The 23,285-nt window shown below is 37.5% G+C and overlaps 3 protein-coding genes across 7 annotated transcripts in view; 1 reads left to right on the top strand and 2 right to left on the bottom strand.

Annotated features, from left to right (window-relative positions):
- The window catches only part of LOC148351578 (uncharacterized), a 41,816-nt gene extending 30,442 nt beyond the window's left edge, over nucleotides 1-11,374 (bottom strand). The window contains exon 1 of one of the 2 annotated variants that reach the window (XM_088354164.1): nucleotides 11,059-11,374. Coding sequence is in view for 1 of the 2 variants with exons in the window: in XM_088354163.1 (XP_088210289.1) it covers nucleotides 3,448-3,462 (15 nt within the window). In the remaining variant the exon portion in view is untranslated. Of the gene's footprint in view, nucleotides 1-3,447; nucleotides 3,675-11,058 lie in introns of those variants that run through there. The other variant, XM_088354163.1, reaches the window with a different exon arrangement.
- On the top strand, nucleotides 10,707-17,575 carry LOC148351577 (syncoilin-like). 4 transcript variants are annotated; one of them, XM_088354170.1, is made up of 6 exons: nucleotides 10,707-10,754; nucleotides 13,975-14,408; nucleotides 15,797-16,090; nucleotides 17,050-17,166; nucleotides 17,228-17,352; nucleotides 17,422-17,575. In XM_088354170.1, exons 2-6 carry the CDS (start codon nucleotides 13,977-13,979, stop codon nucleotides 17,483-17,485), a joined length of 1,032 nt encoding a protein of 343 aa, XP_088210296.1. In that variant the 5' UTR covers nucleotides 10,707-10,754; nucleotides 13,975-13,976; the 3' UTR covers nucleotides 17,486-17,575. The 4 variants fall into 4 exon arrangements, with proteins under 4 accessions (XP_088210296.1, XP_088210294.1, XP_088210293.1 ...); XM_088354168.1 differs by lacking the exon at nucleotides 10,707-10,754 and adding an exon at nucleotides 11,017-11,390 and having other exon boundaries at nucleotides 13,975-14,357; XM_088354167.1 differs by lacking the exon at nucleotides 10,707-10,754 and adding an exon at nucleotides 11,017-11,390.
- A 696-nt stretch (nucleotides 17,576-18,271) lies between these two features.
- Nucleotides 18,272-23,285, bottom strand: rbbp4 (retinoblastoma binding protein 4). Its single transcript, XM_088354028.1, has 11 exons — nucleotides 23,120-23,285; nucleotides 21,655-21,802; nucleotides 21,440-21,585; nucleotides 20,076-20,249; nucleotides 19,880-19,995; nucleotides 19,643-19,803; nucleotides 19,439-19,565; nucleotides 19,264-19,341; nucleotides 19,031-19,165; nucleotides 18,847-18,957; nucleotides 18,272-18,764 (listed from the first exon to the last, which is right to left on the bottom strand). Exons 1-11 carry the CDS (start codon nucleotides 23,133-23,135, stop codon nucleotides 18,702-18,704), a joined length of 1,275 nt encoding a protein of 424 aa, XP_088210154.1. The 5' UTR covers nucleotides 23,136-23,285; the 3' UTR covers nucleotides 18,272-18,701.

Genomic DNA, 23,285 nt, shown 5'->3' with positions numbered 1-23,285 from the left:
CAGGCTAAAATAAGCTTTCCTATCACCAAATCCATATTATACAGAATTCTTAAGAAGCAACTGTTCATTTGGGCAAAAGAAGTCTCCCATTGAATTTCGATAATCTTGAATATTTCAATGTCCATTTTGGGAGTAGGATCGCCAGATTGTAAGTAAAGCACTGCCAAAGGGCGTGGCAGGACATAGCACCATCTACCGTATGCCCACATGGCCCAGCATGTAGCAATCAGCTGGATATTGTTGTTTGAAACCTGGAGAATTAACACATCATAAAGGCCAATACTATCCTTAAAAAGCAGTTAGCTTTGAATCAAGTCAGCCTGCTCCAAACAAGCCAGATGTTTAACTTTGTTTTGGGAATCGCTGAACCCGACCACTTCAAATCCAGGTGCCTTACATCTTTACTGTATAACACAGTGACACAACACAACGTAGGATGGAATTACACTGTAACCTTTATTTTGTATTAACACAGACACAACTAGGGCACATCTTGAGGAGCTTACAACTGACACCAGCTTGTTAAAACTCAGAAGTGGGTTCAAGCACACTTACTTTATTCAAGACTTTAAATCAGGACTATAAAGATATTGTCAGAGTATAAGTGGCACTTTCGTCGATGTTTTCATAATTTCTATTAAGAACATTTTTTACTTGAAGGTATTTCCCTTGAAGGGCTATTTACTTCTTTACCTAATGATAAGACAAGGTTTACCTGCTAGTGCAGTGGTTAGCACAATCGCCTAACGGGAAAGGTCCCCGGTCCGAGATTGGGTGGAAACATGTTGGCCTGGAGAGGGACTAGCGCTGACCGGCTGTAATTGCCCAAGACAACCCACAGGAAATGGTGCCCCTAAGACTCTAGTGGTTAAGGGATCAAACTAACCAACCAACCATGGGACAAAAACATGCAGCAAAGAATAAAACAACACAAAATAGTTAATTTTCTATACATAAATACAAGGCGTCCTTAACAATTGTATACACATTTTAGCAGCTGATAACTGAATTATTTACTCTTTCTTTACAGACTGAACCCATTGAACCGAGTGATGGCTGCCAGACTTGGCTTTGAAGAAGAAAGTGTATTCTAAAATGCTACTGGACTATACGAAAACACAGTATAAGTGCAAAGACAATTTAGGAGGGAGATTTACGAAGAGCTACCAACATGAGTGACCCTCACTAAAATTAGAGATAACTTTGAAGCTGATAAAACTGATCAGGATGTTCATAAAGAAGCGTTCCAGAAGACCAAGTACTTTGACAAGCTACACAAAAGAAGAAAGATTACTGGAAATGTTGTAACGAAGTCCAAGAAAGTCTACGCGGAAAGTTAGTCTCGAGGTAGGCATTGAAAAAAAAAAATCACTGCATCAGAAGTTGCATTCCAAGATTAGTCAATTATCTTAATTTTGATGATCCAGACCAGAGAGTATAGAATTGCGAGTCATACTCTGACTAATGTAAGAACGACCATAAAGAGTTAGTGCCGTGATAAGGCCCGATTCAAATTGAATGCTTCAATTAACAGTCACAATTGCACCTACTAGGGACCTGAGAATCCACATGTCATGGTCAACCACCATGTTAATTTACTAAGAATAAATAAGGTTAAAAAGCATTTTATGAAAAATGTCCTTTCTTCAAAGTCAAGTCTTGTTGCAATCACACATTTAACGGATTCAGTCTATAAAGAAAGAATAAATAATTGACTTATCAGCTGCTAAAACGTGTATATATTTTTGGGACACACTGTATATAACAATAACAAATTAGACTGCACTACAAGTACTGAGATTTCGATAGTACTGCAAGTTAGTATGCTGTTAAACAACTGTAGCCAAGCAGCAGCATGTCTACCTCTAGAACAGGCTGCATTCCTGCAAGATTTATAATTACCCACAAAAGGAACTCACTCTTCTGTCCAAATTTGCTTGCACCCTCCCACCATCTCCCTTTCACCACCTGGTTGCTTCCTTCATCGCTTCGCATCCCATCATGCACGTGAGCAAAAGATCCCAGCCACATGCCGCAACAAGTCGAAGAGAAGCAACAGCAGCATGAGTCAGCCGGATATAAATTGAAAATGTAATAAAACATTGTTGTATTTTCTCTTTGTTTTAAAAACCAAGAAAACTGAAATTTTTCATTTTTGACAAACTGTTCAATTGTTTTGTTCGATTATTCAGAATACTATAAGTACTCGTGAGTGTGTCTATCTGACATCCGGTTCATGCGGACTCGATCCAGAAGTATACCCTTAAGGTTCTAGGTTGTTTACCGGGTTAAATACACATTTGGTTTTGTAGTTTCATAATCACGTTTGTTGAATTACTGTTTAAAAAGCTAACACCCTAAAGACGGTTCCAAAAATCATCCAATTTGATTTTCAATCAATAATTCATATTTCGCCTGTGAGTAACATGTTGCTTATTCTAAAAACTGTTAGTTTATTTTGTAAAGAAATTGAAAATAGTGCCCTGTGATTCACTTTAGCTTAATACCATTAATGAGATCAACCATTGGTTTTACCCCATTAAACTCTAAAATATGAAATGATAACAATGAAAACAAGGTTTTATGAAACAAGGATATGGAAAGATTTAACTCATTTCATCAGCACAAAAATAATCCTTGTTTCTATGGGCTACCTGCTATAGATTTCCAGTGAAAGTATCAGCGCACATACTCAAGTTCCAGTTCCTGTTTATTTGAGCAAAATGACTGTGCTTTGGGCTTGATAGCTGCTTAATTTAATTGTTTATGTCTGGTAATGACACCGATGTCCTTTCATGCAAAGTAAATTTTAAATAGGCCTCAAATTACTTTTACAGAATTTTGACATCATTTTTCAACTGTTTTCCTTTATGACCAATGACTTTGGGAATCAGGTGTATTTGTGATCATTTCTTCCAGGACAAATATTTTAGAACATTATACCAAAATCATTAGGTAAACACTCATCTTTTTGTAAGTTCTGTCCTTACGTGGCATATCGCTCATTACAATATTAGTTAAGTATAAAGACTAACAACCGACTGACCAAAAAGTTTTTATTTTTCAACAATTGTGATTATTAATTGCACTTTACTACAAAATTATGTTTAGATTTCGTGTTTTTTTTAGAACCACTTAAGAGTAAACTTCAGTCAAATCTAATTAATGGCCAGATTTATTTTTTTGTTTTACGAAATTTCTTGACAGCATCCCTCCATGTTTGTGTAAGCTAAATGTTTGCAATGAGAATCCACTGATGAGTTACTCATCTGCTAAGCCTATTGATCCACAGTGTCACTCATCAATCGTGTTTCCAGACTTTAAAACGCTCACACATCATTTACATACCAACACACAATCATCATAAGCGAGTACCAACTAAAACATCTCATAGTTCTTCCCCTAAATATCTCCAGACCAATTAAACCAAATAAGAAAAAGTTTTACCTCAGAAGGAACCATGTTGCTATAGTCTTCTTAAACGGTCCCGTAAGTGCTACCGTTCCGTCTCGTTACTAATACTGTATGGTGCGTAGCTCCCACTCTACCAAAGGCTTTTGCTGTGCTCAAGGCGATTGCATAATTCACCTGCAATCTCTATGGGTACGCACATGCATGCCCCAGCATGGCAGGCTGGCGGAGAAAGAGCACCATTATGCGACACACCCTTTCTAAACAAATGGCTTGGCCTCAGCCTCACATATATCTGCAAGTATAGAGGCTAGAATAAAGCTTTATGAAGTAGTTGGGGGTTTTAGGCAGGGGGGGGGGGGGACAGGGGGCTTAGGACCTCAACTTTCAAATTTCAAAGTCCACAAAAGCTATCCGACAAACATGGAAAGCACGAGGTAAGGTTAAACAAATAAAAATTCACAAAGCATACATCGGCCTTAACAATATGCATAAAGAAGATTTATGCACCCATAAGCTACTGAAATAGTATACACTTAGAATTCAAGTACAATTTTTATTTTTCATCTGAAAGGACTGCAAAAGAATAAACTCCCTTGCCCAAGTAAAAAAGACACATCATAAATAATCCTCAGCACCAAAGTAAAAATATTTTTTTATTTTCTTTCAAAACTGCAATACCAAATTTGACTGAATGTGTTAGAATACTTCATAACAGTTTCCTCATTTATAGAATTTCTATTGCCTAGAACAGTTAACAAAAAAATAACTAACGAGCATTGGCCTAGCATGTTTGAAGCTGCTCTATGAACACTGCCAGGAAATTATCTTTATAATCGCCTTTTTGTTTCACTCAAACATTCTCTAGATGCTGGTGTTTTGTGTATCTCAACAATATATATTAAATTCAACAAGATTCATTCTTGTGTCACACAATGTGAAAAATGAGAATGAATCAGACAATTGGTAAGGAATATCTTGCTACTCACATTTCTGGTAGAAAAGCGTTTACAAATTACTATGGGTGCCCCAATGCACCTTTTTCATTCCCGATACTGTTTAGGAATTGCAATTTTTGTCCGGTATCAAACTAATCCGATATCAGCAGGAGTTCTAGATGATGTATGGTTTTTTTTTTAATATGTATCGGGCACCAAGGAATTTGAATTGACAGTTCTGGTTATTTAAGTCGACTCAGGTAAGAATAATAAACTTTTGTTTTAGTCCTGCTACTCTCAAACTCATCTTATGCCTGGCCAACACTAAAAGATAGTTATTTAAGCTTTTTATTTTATTTTATTTTTGAGTAATCTTGATGCAATATTCCGACTCTGCTGGATACAAGAGCAGGAGTGGAATCTGGAATGGACCGCTTGCAGAGAAGGGAAAATAAGTGAGAATTTGGATACAATCTGAAAAGACACAATGTCGTAATTGCAGCTGATATTAGACCAAATTCTATTATTAATAGGGGCAACCGTATCAAAAACAAATAAATCACATTATATTGTTTCAATTTCCCCAAATACTCAAAATTTTAGCTTCCCTCATGTAAATACCCGCTGAATGATATTGTTGAACATGATTAACAACATGGGTGTAACCAGTTCGTTTTTGAGGGTGCTCAACCAGGTTCAGGTGAGAGTCTATTACCCACAGTAACGATAAAACAGCCACACACTCTGGGTGCTCAGCACCCCCAAAGCTCTGAACCTAAAATTGCACCTAAATAACAATCTTTGTGGTCAATCAAAATTTCAATGACACTAGATGTTGAACAAAAACATTTAGGTTACAATGGCGTAAATGTGTTCATTTTTTAAAAGTATCCATTTGGAGAGCACATGGATGTTATTATTTAAATATTATTGCCAAAAAGAGAAAAAATCTTGAATATGGATTTGTTTTACGGCTGAACAATTTTCTAAATCCATTTGTTTATTCTTATGTGAATATGAGGTTAAGTTTTTATTTCAAAAGATTTGTCAATTAATAGACAAATTAATCAGCACATTAAAGAGACAGTATGTATTATTTGATCACTAAATGTTGTTGTATTGTGTAGTGCAAGCAAGAATACAAACTACAGAGACTGTAAGTGACCAAATCGCACCAATTTTCTCACATTTTTTTTTCCCAGGTTTGTGGGTAATCGTACCAGCAAGATGTCCAACAATTAAATCACCTCCCACTAGGTGAGGCTCATGTTACGTAAAATAAATGCAGATTTCTCAAACCTAAGAGTATTTTTTATGCAAATTTACATTATAATTCATATATTTTTGCTTATTATTTTGAAGCAATAATTTGTTAGTTTTTGATGTATGAAACATTTTTATCCCACTAGGAAGTCCTAAATAGCACACACTGTCCCTTTACCAGAATAGTAATTATCATTTGTTTTAATTTGTGTATCTTCTCCAACCCCCAACACCTGCATGAGCCAAAAGAAGTGATAAAAATGTGATATAAAAATTAAGGTTGGGCTAATCAATCAAAACATTGATATAATCGATACTAAGCAAGTAACTTGGATGGGATCAATATTATTTTCCTGGGGTTGATACGGTCTTCCCTTTTTAACTGTCCATCCATCCATTATCTGCACCGCTTATCCTCAGTAAGGTAACAGGGGTTCTGGAGCCCATTCCAGCTATCCTCGGACAGTGGGCAGGGTACACTCTGAACTGGTTACCAGCCAGTCACAGGGCACACAGAGACAGAAAACTCACTTGCTCATTCACAACTAGGGGCAATTTGGAACAGCCATTAACCTGACATGCATGTTATTGGAATGTGTGAGGAAACTGGAGTGCCCGGAAAAAAAACACGCAAGCACGGGGAGAACATGCTAACATGCTAACTCCGCACTGGAAGGCTGGTAGCTGGATTTGATCCCATGACCTCAGAACTGTGCCGCGGAGGCGCTACCCACTCGTCCGCCGTGCTGCCCCCACTTTAACTAGCACTATAATAATTTGGTTAGTGGATCGTAAGATTAGTTTACAGTATAATTTTTAAATTTGGATCAAATTGTTTTTCCACTATTTTCAATACTGACATTCATTTGAAAATTGTATGCATTTGTGCAATGGACGGTATTTTAGTTGTCTTTTTGACACTAACAGTATTTGTAATTTTGTTACATTGCTATTTTTTGTTTGACTGTTGACTTTTGTTCTTCGACAGTTTTTGTATTAGAGATTTCATTTTTTCATACTGTTAAATGTTTTACATTGTATTGTTAACACTTTTTGCACTACCTGACTATTTTTTAAATATTGTGCAACGGAAGGTGTAGTTGTCATGTTGACATCATTATATTTGGATTTTTGTCATTGCTGCTTTATTTGTTTGATTCTTCTGACTTTTGTTCTGAAACAGTTGTAATAGAAAAAATATATACTGTAGTTATTTTTAAAAAATGGCATCTAAAATGTTTGTGCTGTGTTTATTGTAAATATAAAATAATTCGAGCCAGGATTTTCTTTCTTCTATTGAAAATAGTAATATTTGCAGACGACATTAACATTTTCTATTCAAATGATAACTATATTGATTTGGTAACCTGTATTAATCATGAATTAATTAACCTAAAAGTATGGATAGATCTAAATAAATTATCTTTAAATTTAAATAAAACCAAAGTAATATTCTTTGGTAATTGCGAGGCAAATCAAGATTTAGAAGTAAAAATAGATGGTGCTGCAATAGACGCTGTATCAGAAATTAAGTTTTTAGGGGTCATAATGGACAAAAAAATTAAGCTGGAAAACACATCAGACACATACAAACTAAAGTATCTGAAAGCATTTCAATAATGAATAAAGCCAAATTCATTTTAAACTATATTGCATTGTATTTATTATATTGTTCTCTAGTTCTGTGCAGAAGTCTGGGGCAATAATTACAAAAGTTCACTACAGCCCCTTTTTATCCTCCAAAAACGTGCAATTAGAACCATACACAGGGTAGGATATCGAGATCATACAAATATTTTATTCCTGCAGTTTAAGGTCAACAAAAACATAGTGCCAGAAAACATCCATAAAATATTCATTCGGAAAGAGGGAAATTATAACTTAAGAGGCTGTAGTGAATTGATAATCCCAAAGGTAAGACCTACCAGGAAAAGTTTTAGATACAAAGGAACATCCCTGGAGGAATACAGAGATGAGGAGGGTGGGGTATGAGTGGTGCGGGAGATTGGGAATAGTGCGTCTTCTTAACTTTGTTGTGTTATTGTTGCTATTCTTATAACATAACTGTTATTATTAATATCATTACAATTGTTGTTATATCATTGGTACATTTGGTGGGGAAGATGAAGGGGTAGGTAATAGTTATTGTTTTTGTTCTGTTTTTATTTTGATGTTCGAATAAAGTTTTCATTCATTCATTCATTCAATGATCATGACATTTCCAAGCAAAAAGTATCTGTATTTGATCTGCATCGATCAATTCTATCGTGTATGAAGTTGGATCAGATTAATGCCCAGTATATAAAAAGTGTTTGGACATATAGCTACTTGAGTACAGTAATGAAGTATTTGTACTATCATTACTCCACACCTCTGTCAAACAAACCCACGTACTTCATGAATGGATTAATCCAAGTGTGTGAGCGAGCTCCACGCTGTCAAGCCAAGCCAGTGGATGGAAAACAACACAATAGTCTTCATTGTCACTCGCTCAGAGGCAAAGGGAAGCAACACAGGTCTTAAATTACAATACCTTGACTTAGGATCCCTCAAGGCCAAGCTAAGCAAATGTCCCACACCTTGTTTTTTTTCCTTTCATGCGTCTCACTCAACATAAATCTATTTCTCAAATACAGTACCATAAAAGTCGCGGGTGGCCAAACGACGACCTGCGGCCCGTATTGTGCCCACTAACGGATTTATTCCGGCCTGCAAGACGATGCTGAGAAAAGCATTTTAAAAAATGAGCCACTTCTCGTCAAACAATGACCTGCTGTTTTGAATATGTCCACTGGATGTCACCAAAGCCACACACCACTCCAAACCACCCACTGTAGGCGCTGACTACCGTTTATCAACCAGAGAACATTGGAGAGAACATTTGAGGAGACGCCCATCCCGATTTGTTTAAGGTAATAGGATTGCACTCATCTGGATTTCTTAGCCTCAGTGTACCCCTTTAAAATATATATTTTAACTAAAAACAATACTATATAATTTTTCATCATGCTCACAGCTGACATTCAAATGGCTGGCTACAATTTTTTATTCAATACATGCTTTTTTTAATCATTTATTATTTATCAAGAAATCAAATTTCTTTAATAGCCCAATCGGATTGAGTTTTTAATTCAAATGATCCAAATTTAGTGCTAAAAAAGGGAGATATTATTTTTCTATTACTCATAATTTAAAAAAAATCTAAATTAATATTTTCATTTGTATATTTTGAGTGTTTCAAAACCAATTAGATGAAATTGTCCCTTTACAAACAGACAATGAAACAACTTGTGCAGGTAAATGCAAGAAACAATGGATTAGCACGTGTAACCCGTTTTCCCGAGGTATTGGATTTAAGACTATTATCATATTCAAAAACTAAATACAGATATATCAAACAGCTATTTATTTTCTCTGGCTGGGCACCTGTGCAATGTTTTTCTAACAATGCTTGATAAAATTGATCAAAACAGTGTTTTGATTATAGATTGTGTTTTTTTATGTTAGAGGAGCTGTACGGAATTTGGAACTTTTATACTTCTTACTGCCATCTCCTGGCTTATGTCATCATTGCAGTTTCTATCAAGCTCCCTTTGTTGCACATGCAAGTATGGCATTTTTCAGACAAGCTCAAATAAACTCTTTTTTTTTTAAATCTTTTTTTCGGTTTTGGACTGTAGTTGAAACAGGACTTTTCTTACTTTCACCATATTCATGCTACACTGATGGTGTTTTTCAACTGGTGGGTCGGGACTCAAATGTTCGCCGCGGGCCTTACAAAATAACGCTAAAAAAAGAAAAAAAATTACTGAAGGTTATTTAAATTCCTAAACTATTGACGGCAATACTTCCGTGCAAATGAGAGTTGACACCGCCATTTCACTTTAGTCAGATAAAGTTTGTACACATGTTGAGCATGGCCAAATGCCTAAAGAGTGGAGAATATATAATATATTGAGTAGGTTATCCTTAAGACAAAGCCACTGTAGTGAATAGCTTCAGATTCCCCTAAAAATGTTGAAATTAGGCATTGAAGTCGATATTACTACTTAAAGTGGTTTGGGTTTTGCTAGCCATTTTCTTTTTTTTTTTTCTTAAATGTGAAAATAATCCATCTCTGGTTCAAACGGCACAAGCTTTTTATTCCATACATTTGAGATTTGGAATTGTTTTCTTTATTTGGGTCACGTAAGGCCAGCGGAGAACCACTACACTAACAAACAAACAAAAACGGGAATGAGCATGAAGACACTCTCCAGCACTCCCTTCCATCGCCCATACCTTCTACCTAATGCAGGGGTCAGCAATCTGCGGCTCTAGAGCTACATGTGGTTCTTTAGTGCTGACCCAGTAGCTCTCTGGAGCTTTTTCAGAAATGTATGAAAATAGAAAAAGATGAAGGAATTTTTTGTAGGAGCACAAGACATAGACACTCTTAAAGGTGGGGTGTGTCGTTTGAAGTGTCCTTAAGAAGTTATAAGTTAAATATTTTCTTTATTTAGTACGTGTCAACAATTTAATGGAGTTTAACAGGCTTTATTCTTTATTTTCCATTGCGCCTATCTGCCTTTATCATGCATGTTCGGGGTGGGGGTTAAAAATAACGAAAAAAGGGAAAATAGGAACGTTTATTCTAGCGCGTCTAAGAAATACACCTAAATCATGTGTTCTGCTCCCGCCATCTCCTGGCTTAAAATCATGATTCCAGCCTTTAGTTTTTAAATCACGCACCCCTCAATTTCCAATGTTTGAGTTCTATTCAGAATAAATATTAAATAATAAATGACAAACTTATTTGAAAGAATCTCATTTTTCTATTTATTCAAGAAAGTTTTGTAAAGAGGGTTTTAATATCATGTGGCTCCAGACATTTGTTTATTTATTTTTCTTGTCAATCTGTTTAGTCTCTTTCAAAATTTTGTGTTGCAAATCCTTGACCTAATGTGTTCCGCTCCAAACAGCTTTGCTGAAAGTAAAATAAAGGCAGATAGACGCGGTGGGGGGAAAAAAACATTATGAGGGCTTTTTGAACTTAGTTGGGAAATGTTAATTCATACTTAAAGCCCCAGTGTGTAATATGGAACCACTCTGCACGGTTGTCTAATGCGTGCCAAGAGCACAGCCTAGCAGCAAGACCTCTAGGTAGGGATTCTACGAATGAAATACAAATTTCTCAACATTGGACTTTTTTTATTTAATAAAAAATAACACTGGTATGCTAGTTCATGAACTTTTGACTAGTATTCAAATCAATTTTGTTGTTTTTTTTCACTGAGGGAGTTTTTTGTACCATTAGGAGTCACTTAATATTAAACACTGTCCCTTTAATAGAGAAAATGTTCTACTTTCAATTATTTAAAGGAAACTCAAACTACGCACCCCACCAACACATTTCTATCGCATTTCGATTTGACGAAGCAAAATCGTGATTGTAATTGACGCCTACCTCGTTAAATTTTTCGGATGGATTCACTTGTCCTCAGCCCCTCTCCATTTGCAGTCGTTCCTTCCACTTATCTCGAAAACTTTTTCAGTAACCGAAGCTTTTAAGGTGAGACATATCCGCGAGAGGCGAGGAAAGAGCCGAGAAGCTTTAGTGGGCTTGGGTGTCGAGGCGCCGTCTTTGGAGGCTGGTCCAAGTTTTTGGTAGCCTGGTTGTCAGCCGTCTGAGGACTCGGGACGCCCCGCCGGGCTTCGGTGTGAAAATGGCCGGGAGAGGTGGTGCTCTCGTGGAAGAGTATCGGCCCACCTGGAAGAGGCTGGACCGCTCTTCCTCAGGTGTGGATGTGGCTGGGTGGTCTGTGTGAAAGCGACATCTAGTGGACATTTAGGAGAAGTACATATACGATTGAATAAAATAGTGTTTTTAACCCTTTTTTTAAATTTTAAATGTATTATTGGACAAAACGCATGTTCACTCCCATGCATCGTTGCGTTAAAATACAACCAAACTGTACAAACAATCAAAATTACAAGAAAATATAATTATACAAACAAACATGCCTGGGGGGGAACAGATAAATTGGACAACCATTCCAAAATGTTTACAAATACTATTAGTTTTTATGGCCTTTTGGTTGTAGCAAAGCTTAATGGACAGGGTTGTTGCCAGACATGAGTCTCAGAGGAGGGGGGTAGATCTAAGGCACAACCACTATTTCCCCCAATATTTTTTGCTCAGCGCTGTTTCAAGTGTTTTTCAGAGATGTGTTTCATGATTTGAGTTTTTAAAAGCGTACAGTTTATTCTTGTATTGTGTAGCTTATTTTGTTGTTTCACTGAAAACTCAATATTATATACACACACACACACACATATATATATATATATATATATATATGTATATATATATATACATACAGACATTTTGTTTTGTCACGCAGGGACTCCAGTTTAAAGTTGCTTAGTATAAAACAAAGTTTGAACTAGTTAAAAGTTCATGGCAAAGTGAAATAAAAAGCCTATTATAATTAAGTAGAAAAATAGATTTTTCAAAAACGTATTTGTTTCTTTTGTGCAGAATATTACATTATTATTGGTAATATACTGCTATTTTTTCTTCTTTTTTCCTTTTTCAACAGTTTTTTTTGTTTGTTTCTTTTCAAGTAGCTTTTAATTCCCCTTTTCTTTCTTTTTCCTCTTTTTGTTTTTTGTTCCTACTTACTTTTTTTTTCTCTCTTTTTTTTTATTCCTTTATTTATTTTTTTCCATGCCTTTTACTTATTTGTTCTTGCTTTATTGTTTATTCTTCTTTTTTCTCTCCCTTTTTCCTTTTATGTTTTAATTTTTTCTTCTTTTGTTTTCCTTTTTTCAGACCCCTGTCACCACTTCATCCAGTTTTGTTTGGGTGGGCAGAGCGTGTCCATGAGTAAATTAGAACTTTAAAATGTAGAATTTAGATATGATGATAATAAGGTTGACAATAAAAAATTATTTTAATTTACATGTATATTCCAAGCACGATAACCTTCCAAAATAGTTTGAGCCCATTGTAAATCTTAACAGATATAAAATTGGAGATTTCAGACCAGAATTGAGATGGGCTCCAGCACCTCTGCGACCCTACTGAGGATAAGCGGTGTAAATAATTGATGGATTGATGGAATTATTTTATTATATTTTTAACCCGTTTTTGGTTGTTTGTTTTTTTTACAATATTTTTTATCTTGGTTTTCCAGAAAAGTAACAAAAATAATACTTAAACTTAGCAAATATCTTCAGCCAGTCGAACCCAAAAATGTGTTTCATATGTTTTGACTTATTGTCAGATTTTTTTAGTATTATAAGAAAATATTCATTAAAATCAAAGGATGTATGTACAATATTTTTACTCTATTTGATTTATTATTTTTGTAGTGTGATCTTATGCAAAATAAGTTAATAAATATATTGTAGTACCTCCTTATGAGCAGATACCTGTATACAAAATATTAAAAAATGAATAATTATATGCTGCCACCTACTGATGTGGATGAATGTTAGATACTCAGCTGATCACTGAAAGAAAGCAAAGATACTGAACAATGGCATGCCTTTTTTTTTACAAAGATAAATTTGGGCAATATCTAGCAGCACACATGAAGTGTCTCACTCCACACTAGTGGCCCCTTTCAAAATTGAAAAAAAAAATGAAATAGATAGATTAGGAGCAACTGTAAGGCGTTCTCAAACGATGAGACCCATTCTTTGACGTCCAATATGTTTGTTTGAAAATAAAAACGCTGCGAATAGCATGATTTTGCTCACCAGGATGTTAAAAATTGTTTAACAATTGCATGTTATTATGAAGTGGATTGGGTTGAAAGAGTGGTTAGCATTAAACACTTACTATGCACCCATGTGGTTAGCAAAAGTTTTTTGTTTTCATGCTCATTTATTAGAATATTTTTACGTTTATCATTGTTGTTATTGTTGACATTTTAAAACTGACTCATTTCGAATTGGGTCATACAGGGCATGTTGGGAGAGGAAATGACACCCGTGGGGGTCTGACAGACTTCAGCCTAACCCAGGGATAGGGTTACCTCACTGACTGCAGTTGTTATTAATACGCGCAAAGTGGGCCTCTGTTTTACTTGCGACAAAAACAGAGAAGGGAGATTTTGCAAGGACCGACCGTTTTTCCCAACTGCCATCCTAAAACTGAGTGAGTGTCGGTTGAGATCACGTGACCAGTAAATGCTTTTGTACAAATGGAGACTCTTATGATTGATGGATTCAACTGTGAGGTCGTTGCCCTTTATTTTACTTGTAATGCAAAATAGCACATACTGCTATTGAATCCTTTGTTATCTTTGATCATCATTTGATTAACGGCATTTCAGTCAGTCTCCAATCATCTCTGATTTTTGTCGTCTTGCAGGCATGGACAATCAGGAAAATATGCCAGCTGAGGAGCCACCCACGAAAATCAATCAATTTGTTGAAGACATCAGACGAAGTAATGACAATGGCAACATGGACAACCCTAAGGCGGGCGAGTCAGACATAGAAAGCATAGGACAGATGTTTGAGTGGTGCATCGAGGAAGTTTTCCGTTTGGATATGCGGAGAAAAGAGCTCATTCAAGAGTTCCTGTTCAGACAGGAGCCCATGATGCAAATTGTGGATCATCTGAGGGAAACTATGGTGAAGGAACGGAGGTTGATCGACCAGGCCAGAATAGATCACATGTACACTTTGGAAGAAGTGCAGACTGTGAAGAGGAAGCTCTTCAACACTGCTAGGGATTGCATCCACAGCCAGGTGAAACTGGCTGAACACGAGTACCATGTGGCCCAAGCTGAGCTAACAAAGGTCAGACACCAAATGGACCCGATTAGGCTCACACGATTTAGGTTAGGGATGTATCTACTTTTTTAGACTGATACAGATATCAATACCGATTACAGCCACCAATAGCAAGTTGTATAAAAATGTTAAGTCATGTTTATTTGTATAGCCCTTAATCAAAAGATCTCTCACAGACTAAAGTTTATTCTTTTTTTTCTTCCTCATCCTCTTTTTCCTTTTCATATTGTTTTTTGGTTTTTTTTTTCAAATTCTTTGACATACAATTCACTCAGATACTTTTTGGAAGAAGTTGTGAGTATCTATAATTAATTACTTTTTTTAAGTAACGGGCCCAACACTGGCCACATGCCTACCATGTTTGAATTCTCACAGGGGCCAGAATAGTAAAGTAATGGCGTTAAAGTGTGCCTTAGCTGGAGGGCTGGGGTCTTTTTGGAGGCTCATAATAAAATTTGGAATCTGGGATGTAAGATTTTATTATAATTTCAATATGGGGCAGCATGGCGGTGCAGTGGTTAGCGCGTTTGCGGCACAGTTCTGATGTCATGAGATCAAACCTCCTGTGTGGAGTTTGAATGTGCTCCCCGTGCTTGCGTGTGTTTCCTCCCACATTCCAAAAATATGTATGTCAGGTTAATTGGCCGGTTCTAATTGTCCCTAGGTGTGACTGAGCGAGTGAATTGTCTGTCGCTGAGTGCCCTGCGACTGGCTGGCAACCAGTTCAGGGTGTCCCCTGCCCACTGCCCGAAGATAGCTGGGATGGGCATCGGCACCCCTGCGACCCTACTGAGGAAAAGCGGTGCAGATAATGGATGGATAATTTCAATATTGTTTTCCTTCACTAAGACTTTTTCTCTTGCAGTGTTTATCAACTGTGCGTTGGTAAAATAAACAAATAAAACCACTATTATTATTATTATTCATGTCCGCTACAGTTTATTGAACTTGCGGAAACTCATTTAGCCTGAACAGTGACAAAAATAGCTTACAAACACTAATTTAAATGATTGATTTCACGGTTTGAAAGACCTTTAGATTTTTATTTTTTATGAAATGTTTACCAGAATATGGGAACTTTGCTTTTTGATTTCATATCCAATAGAGAAAGGACCTTAAGATTTGTTATACTTCTACAAAGACGCCCAGGTGCTACAGTATTTATTATTGTGTATTTTTCACATTGACTAAAACAGTGCGTCATTGACTTTTAGATAGATAGATAGATACTTTATTCATCCCCGTAGGGAAATTCAAGGTAAATTAGTGTCAGAATGGGTTTCTCCAATGTTCTCTGGTTGATAAGTGATAGTCAGCAAATACAGCTTCAGTGGGTGTTTGCAAGAGAACGGTCGCAATATTTTGGATTATTTTTGAGACTCATCTTTTTACAGGAGGAGCTCAAAACCCAAATCCATTGTTTGACAGAAGAGTTATTTACGCTCCAGGAGTCCCACCAAAACCATCTCAACTCTTTGAGGGATCAGGCGAAGACGGCATGCAGGCCCAGATCTACGAGTGACGTTAGCTTGTGCCGTCAAGCTTCTGTCCGCATCCAGCGGCGGCTCAGCGTCAGTGTGCAGGACTTGGCGAACAGGTACGAGCCTCGGCTCATAGCATTGCTCAAGAGGAAGCAGTTTGGAGAGAAGGCCTTGAGGGTGAGCAGTGAGCAGGCAGCAAGTTTAAAGGTAATCCCAAATTCCTAAACATGCATGCATTTGTCATGCTGATCTGCGACGTCAAGTCATGTTTATTTGTATAGCTCTTAATCAGAAAAAGTCTCAAAAGTCATTAGAGGTACACCAGCATCCTAGCAAGCCAGTCGCCATATTGCTTTACTGTATGTGTTAATTAGTCAAAGAGGTTACAAGTGTTTTGAGCAGTTGTAGAAGTATATGTAGCGAATACCTAGGTGTGTCGCAGGTGTATTTAATGGTACAAAAAAAAGGTGAACTGGCAAAAAGAAAAAAACATGGAGAGCCGGACCTAGGAGGCTAACCGGGACCAAAACGAAAGGTGGACACCGCCTCAGTGGGAAAGCTTGATGAAAGGCTGACCGACCAAAGGACATGCAGCCAGGCTAGCTGAGAACCAGCAATAAAAGTGGAAAAGGCTACAGATAAAACGCTAACGGAGGAATAAATAAACAAGGAACAGGGTAAAACTGCCACAGACCCAAGCTAACTGAAATAACAAAAGCGGTAGCTGCGAAAAAAGCAAAACCGGCACTAACGCCAGGCTTGCCGGCTATTAAACACACTGTAGGGAGCCAACAAGGGCTAGCCCGGAGCAAACCAAACAAAAAAGCCCCGATGAGGTTGCCGGACACAATTATACCAAAGCCACAATTGCCTACCTAAAAGAGGACGGATACAGAATAACCAAAGTTCAATTTTCTCAAAGCAGAAATAAGCGGTATCCAATAGCTGTTCACTAAAATTGCTGCCGAGTTATTGGGATTCTCCATTTTGAAAGTGTTCTTTCAGTGACATCACAATTATACAGAAAATAAGCCAGATGGGTCAACATTGAGACTAAATTTCTCAGGTCACTGATGCATGGAATATTTTGCAACATATTTGCATTATTGTGGGGAGAAAAACTTCACATTCTGTGGCCAAATTAAAAATTGGCAATGTCTTTAAAGGCCCGACTAAAGCCCTTAAAACAAGAAGTTCAAAGACTTAAGGAACAGGGGTCATCTTTGGAGCAAAGGATCAACCTGATGCAGCAAGAGCGAGAGAAAAGAATCGCACAGCACATGGTACAGAACATCTAAAATTCAATATATTCAAATTGATAGTTGAAACTATTTCTCCAAACAGGAAGCAGAGGAAGAACGGAATGAGGCTCTAAGCAAACTAAAGCTGGACATGAAGGTGCAACAAAGAGTTAAGCAAGATTTAGAAGTTCTTACAAATGATATTTTAAAAAAGATGGCAAATCTCGGGTGAGTTTGTTTTAAGTCTTGCAATTCTCTCAAATTCAAGGGGACTAACGGATACACCATTATTTTTAGTATCTGTGATGAAAGAACAAAAGAGAAGCTGCAAGATTCTACTATCAATCCATCCAAAGTGTAATAGCCTTGTACCAAATTTGCTTACTACGGTAAACTAGACAAAGACCATGCCATCCATTAGATCTTAACCATTATGTTGTTTATTTTATGAATTATCACAAAAAAGAAATTGATTTATTGGACATAATTTGTATTGTATTATTGAAATACTTTGAAATAAAGATAAATTACATTTTGTACTCATACTTGACAAATACGTGTCCTTTTTACACAACACAAAAAAACTATTGGTTCAACTTTAATAATAATAATTTCCTTTGTATTGTCATTCTTTGTAACAATGTACACAGAACGAAATGTCGATACATCTGACCCGTTGTAGCGAGTCGATGCAGCCGCAGCCAGAGGATCTTTGCCCACTATGAAAATACATTATACGATTTAGAATTGTGCTCAATAAGTTATGTGGTTACGTTAGATAAATGACGATTCTTAATGGGTGCCAAAGTATCTGCCAGTTCAAATTTGTGTTTTAGGATTTTTGCATCAAAAATAAGATTTGTTTTTGCCAAGTCACTTAGCGACTGAATATTACAATTTTATTTTTAGTACCTACAATTCCTGGAAGACAAGTATTTTAATGTATTTACATTTTAAACCCTCGCGTCACCTAGAGCTACACAAACAATCCCCCAACATTTGAGAATCACTGTTCATATTATGCGCCACCAGACTCAAGTGAACTAAGCCTAGCCCTGCTGTGTTGTAGTCAAGAAGCTGACACACCCTGGACTGGTTAGAAGTCTATTACTATTTTTTTGCAGTCAACATTCATTTAGGCTAGGCCTTTATTTAATCCAAATATTTATTATGAATATAAGTACAAGAGTTCAGATAAGCACAACATAACAGAAAAAGGCAGAGGAAAGGGAATGAGATGAAACACAGCTTGAAATTTCTTTCTACTTTCAAACAATTACAATGGAAACCTTGGTTATGTACATTTGTATAAAAATGGATCTTAGTAGAAATGTGTCGAGCTAACCAATTCACCTCAACAAATTAAAGGACCGATGACCATTTCACATCAGGGTTGAACAGCTGATTTTGACAAACTATTCTAAGGGGTGAAACCAATTCAGACTGATAACATCGTGTTCGGATTTTCTCTGAAAACAACGGTGCCCAAAATGTAAAGTTTAAAAGAAGTGCTTGTGCACCAGACACCGGAAAAAGATCATAGAAATATGCAGGTTGGAAGAGAAGATGGAATGGATTCAAGGTTGAACTTCGGAATCTGCTACTCCTTCAGGGTCTTCATCATTGTAGATGTTTTCAGCCTTAAGGGGAAAAATGCATTTTGAAAAAATACATTACAATATGTCTAGCTGCAACTGAAGTTATGTTTTTCACTCTCATTACCATTTGCCACACTTGCATGATGTTGTCCTCTGACACCGAACAGATCACCCATGGCTCATTAGGGTTCCATGAGAAGTCTGAAATCTTTGCTGTGTGTCCACCGTGGATGAACTAAACAAACAAGTATTGTGAGACACCTAATATTCAAGCTGATGCACATTATAAGCAACCCCCCCCAACTAACCAGCAACTCAGGAGGGCCATCTTCTGCATCCTCAGGAGACTGCTCCTCGCCAATTTTGCTGAGGTCCCAAACGTTTAGCCTCCTGTCTGTGCCGCTTGAGGCCAAGATGGTTTCATTATGAGGAGACCATTGGACCTGTTTTCACAGAAAGGAACAATTGGAGGATTCTGCTACTTGAGGCCAAGGCCTTATTAGCATAAGCTTAAAAAACATTACACTGATAAAGATTTTACCTGGAATATCTCATCTTTGTGAGACTCAAAGGAGTGTAGTTTCAGTTTTAGGTTTCTCAGATCCCACAGAGCCACGGTCTTTAAAAATAAATAAATACATTTTTTTTAAAAAGGGAAAAAACGTCAGCATCAATACAAAGAATGGTGACTGGTGTGACTAGAAGTGTAAACCAACCTTGTCTGCAGAGCCAGTAGCCAGGATAAACTCGCTGTATGGGTTGAAAGACAAGCAGTTGACCTCAGCAGTGTGGGCATCAACTGCATGACTGGGCTTGGAGGTGTTGTTGGATCGCGTGTCCCAGCTTTTTACATAGTAAAGCATCCAGATTAAAAATAGTGTCGTGCTTTTTCCCAATGCTTGATGTTACATTAGACTTACATCATGAGTTTTTGGTCATCAGCTACAGAGCCAAAAAGTGACTCGTGGAGCAGGTGCCATGAAACGTCCTCTACAACAGCAGTGTGGCCCGTGAATATGGTTTTGGCGTCGACTATCTTTCCCTCTTTGGGTACTGTGCTAATGTCCCATAAGCAGATAGTCTAAAACAATGGCAGAAAGTGGTAAGAAACAGGAACAAGGAAAATGGACAAGTGACATTTGTATGTAGGCATTTACATGATCATCTGAAGCACTGAGGAGGCAGCCGCTTAAGTTTGGATTCCAAGATAGACCGTAGCCCTCTTTCTGGTGACCTCTCAAGCGTAGGTCTGGAGTGCACTCTCCAGAGGGGTCTGGAACGCAAAAACAAATGAGTAAAATGGTCACTGGTGAAGTAAGATGATATCTGGAACTGTAAAACCGATTGTCAAACCTGGCTTGGATGGGTGCTTGGTATAATCAAAAACCAGCACATCACTGGTGGGGGTCTTGGTGGCAATGATGCAAGGGTTCTGGGGCATGTACCGAGCTCTGTTGACTTCTCCTTCATGATTGATTTTTATCTCAATTTCTATTTTACCACTCACAGAACCAAAGCCACCAAACTCTGCACAAACACACACAAATACAGTATGACAAAATATTCATTTTTAAAAACAGATAACAGCCCAACAATCAGGTCAGAATAACCGTTCAATTCTATGGTCTTAAAGGATATTAATTAGATTACAAGAATTCAGACCCATTTCTTAAACACAATTAGATTTCCTTCTCTTGATCCGGCAACTAATTTGACAGCTAGCTTTATTTATTTGTATATAACACGCAATCTATTGATATTACCGTAATTATGCAATGACTGATCAGTTAAAAAAAAACATCACTAAAAACATTCGAAAAAATTGGATGCAACAGGAATCGAACCAGAGTCGCAGGGGTGACAGCGCTAAATCTTAACCACTAGACCACCAGTGATATAGATAGCATACGGAAAGGTTTTACATTTGATGTCATTATTCACTCTTTATTTCAGTGGGGACAAATGAGATTATAGACAAAAGAGAAAATCGTCCTGTAAGACATATCTGCAAAAAGGCACAGCGGGGAAAAAAAACTCTTAGTTGTATATGATGATTAATTGGATCTTGAAAAAACACAATGTGAATTTTATGTTGGTGTTATAGTTTCTGTTGTCAAGAAATTACTTCATGGCAAAACGTTAGAGGTAAGATCTGACCTAAAAATCCAGCCCAACCCGACCCAAGCCCGACGGGCTAACTTGATTTGAGGGGCCAGCCAGAAGTTAATTACAATTTTCATATTCTATTTGTTAGGATGACAGGAGATTTTGGCAACCCCTGACCAAATTTCAGGCAAACATCTTATCTTTACCACAAGTATTCAACATTTGTCACTTCCAATGCTTAGTTTGGGATGAGAAAAAGCGAAACAACGCTTTACACAGATTTTATCGTATTTCGTTTTTTTTATCTTTTCGGTCACTTTGCAACACACAGAGGTGGGGGGCATAATACACGAGTGTACATTCAAAACATAGCTGCCGGCAAACGACAAGAATTAATGCATCAAGTAGGGTTCCCACTTGGTCATTATTGTCTAAAAATACTATGCACTTAAATGAGATAGGCACTTTCATATTTTCTAAATGAAACAACTGATATTGTGAAGTGTAAATGACAGTTGGGTTTGGTAGCGCCTGCCACAACATTTTTAATTAAATGAAGTGTGCATTGTGGGAAAAACGGACGAACTAGTCGACATTAAATCATCTCTTACCTCCCTTCTCACTATCATAGTGGGATGCATCAAACTGGGCGTCATCATTGGGAAGTTGGACGCTAGCAATCACAAGATGATTTTGCTCATCTGAGGTGTGTGTCCCCAAAACTAGACGATGGACACTGTAATCCTTCCCTTCTGGTCTGCAAAGAAGATCAGAAAATCTTAATCCTTTGTAGTACAATACTACAGACAGTAACCTGTTCACCTACCTTGTAACGTCTGGCAGCCACTGGGCAGTGAGACTTGGCCACTCCAGGGCATGAGTCATGACTAAGTCATAGAGGAAAGGGGTGTTTTTCTTCCAGATTTTGTACTCCTCATTGATCACCCTTTCCTCCACTGCATCATCAAAGGCAGCTACCAACAAAGCAAGATGGGGACCAAATAAATGAGAAAATGCCGCTTTAAAGGTGGATGAAATGCATTGACAAAGTGCACAACAGCCAGTCCAGCCTTGTCTGATAATAAGCTTGATTGTTTGCCAAAAGGACAGGAATGAGTGGCCCTTTTAAAGAGTGCATGTCTGGCTCGGGGATAAAATTCAAAATTTTAACTCATTGGAGATGGGAGTGCAATACCGTGTATCTACCACAAGCGCCATGAGCCATGTAGGTCTTTGCTTCCCTTAGGATTTAAATCTCAAACAGTATCAATGTGTTAGATAGTGTTATAGGACCTCTGAGCCTTTAGTGCTAACTCTGGCGTGCTGCAGGGCTCAGTCTACATCAACCCCCCACCCCCCTTCAGTATTTATTTACTTCCGTTCAGATTTTCGCCAGTTTGACGTTAGTTTCCATTGCTTTGCAAATGAAACTCAACTAAACCGGAATGGTAGATGAATAATGACCACTCTGTTCCCTGGGTTAGAACAGTGACCACGTTACATAGCTGAAACACATCCATATCTTTCCCGTTAGCAATATTTTGTGATACGTTCACGACAGAACTCTGCTCGCTCCTTATTTTGAAACCTATTCAGGAGGAAAATGATAGTCAAAATAAACATCAACAATCACAAGTAACTGTGGGAGGGGGTCATTTTAATTGGGACACATACACATTATTTAATATATTAAAAAAAACATTAAACGTCACAGATTCAGACTACTTAATGTCATTGCAAAAAAAGATTGGCATTTGGTTTGAAGGATCCATTCATTTGATAATTAAATTTTCAAAATCCACAGTAAGCTCTGGACAAATCATTTTAGTCTAGAAATAAGATATAGCAGGTTTGTTTAATATGTTCACTATATTTAGTGTGGCCTGCTGTAAAAAAGAAAATATAAATATTTTGCATTCATGGCTCTAGAGTCAAAACGGTCCCCGACCCTCAATGTACTATATTGTGTAAGCCAACTGAGATGGACGTTGCCAGACTTAACCGTAAAAAGGGACTGAGGGTCCTATAAAAACAACACCGATATCACAGTGAAACCATGACTCCAAGTGGGCCATTATATCACCTCACAAAAGTAAATTATAGTTTGTGCATTTAGCACGCTCTAGGAAGCTAACGCTACAGTAGCTAACCGCTAGCATGAGCGTTTCTAACAATGAAACGAGAAGCAGACAGACCCGCCAACACCGGGCCAGTCCGTCCAACTAATTCAATGTCACGGGGACGCCATGCACCAAGTCCGGCTAAGTACACTACAGAAGCAGCCTTCCTACCGTCTTTGTCGGCCATCGCGCTTTTGTTGAGAAGCTAACACTCGTCCAAGTGCGAATTTGGCAGGAAAGCGCAACACGAGCGCTTGCAATGGCGCCAACTCCGCCGAGCTCGTTTATCCAATCACTGGAGTGGAAACGCAACCGGAAGTGCGACGCAGCCATTTAC

The sequence above is a fragment of the Urocampus carinirostris genome, chromosome 15 (genome assembly GCF_059441175.1).
Source record: "Urocampus carinirostris isolate Australia breed hairy pipefish chromosome 15, RoL_Ucar_1.0, whole genome shotgun sequence".
NCBI classification, from domain to species: Eukaryota; Metazoa; Chordata; class Actinopteri; order Syngnathiformes; family Syngnathidae; genus Urocampus; species Urocampus carinirostris.
Note: the sequence above shows the minus strand (reverse complement) of the source record. Positions and strands in the feature narration are given on the sequence as shown.

Bases quoted from the DNA above. Each gene is read 5' to 3' on its own strand.
- LOC148351577 (XM_088354167.1), top strand. From the start codon at position 11,318: ATGGCCGGGAGAGGTGGTGCTCTCGTGGAAGAGTATCGGCCCACCTGG. The intron at 11,391-13,974 runs GTGTGGATGTGG...GTCGTCTTGCAG, and splicing joins GCTGGACCGCTCTTCCTCAG to GCATGGACAATCAGGAAAAT. The intron at 17,353-17,421 runs GTGAGTTTGTTT...CATTATTTTTAG, and splicing joins AAAAAGATGGCAAATCTCGG to TATCTGTGATGAAAGAACAA.
- rbbp4 (XM_088354028.1), bottom strand. The intron at 20,250-21,439 runs GTAAGAGATGAT...GTGTTTGTGCAG, and splicing joins CTATGATAGTGAGAAGGGAG to AGTTTGGTGGCTTTGGTTCT. The intron at 19,166-19,263 runs GTAAAATCTTTA...CTGTGAAAACAG, and splicing joins ACAAAGATGAGATATTCCAG to GTCCAATGGTCTCCTCATAA.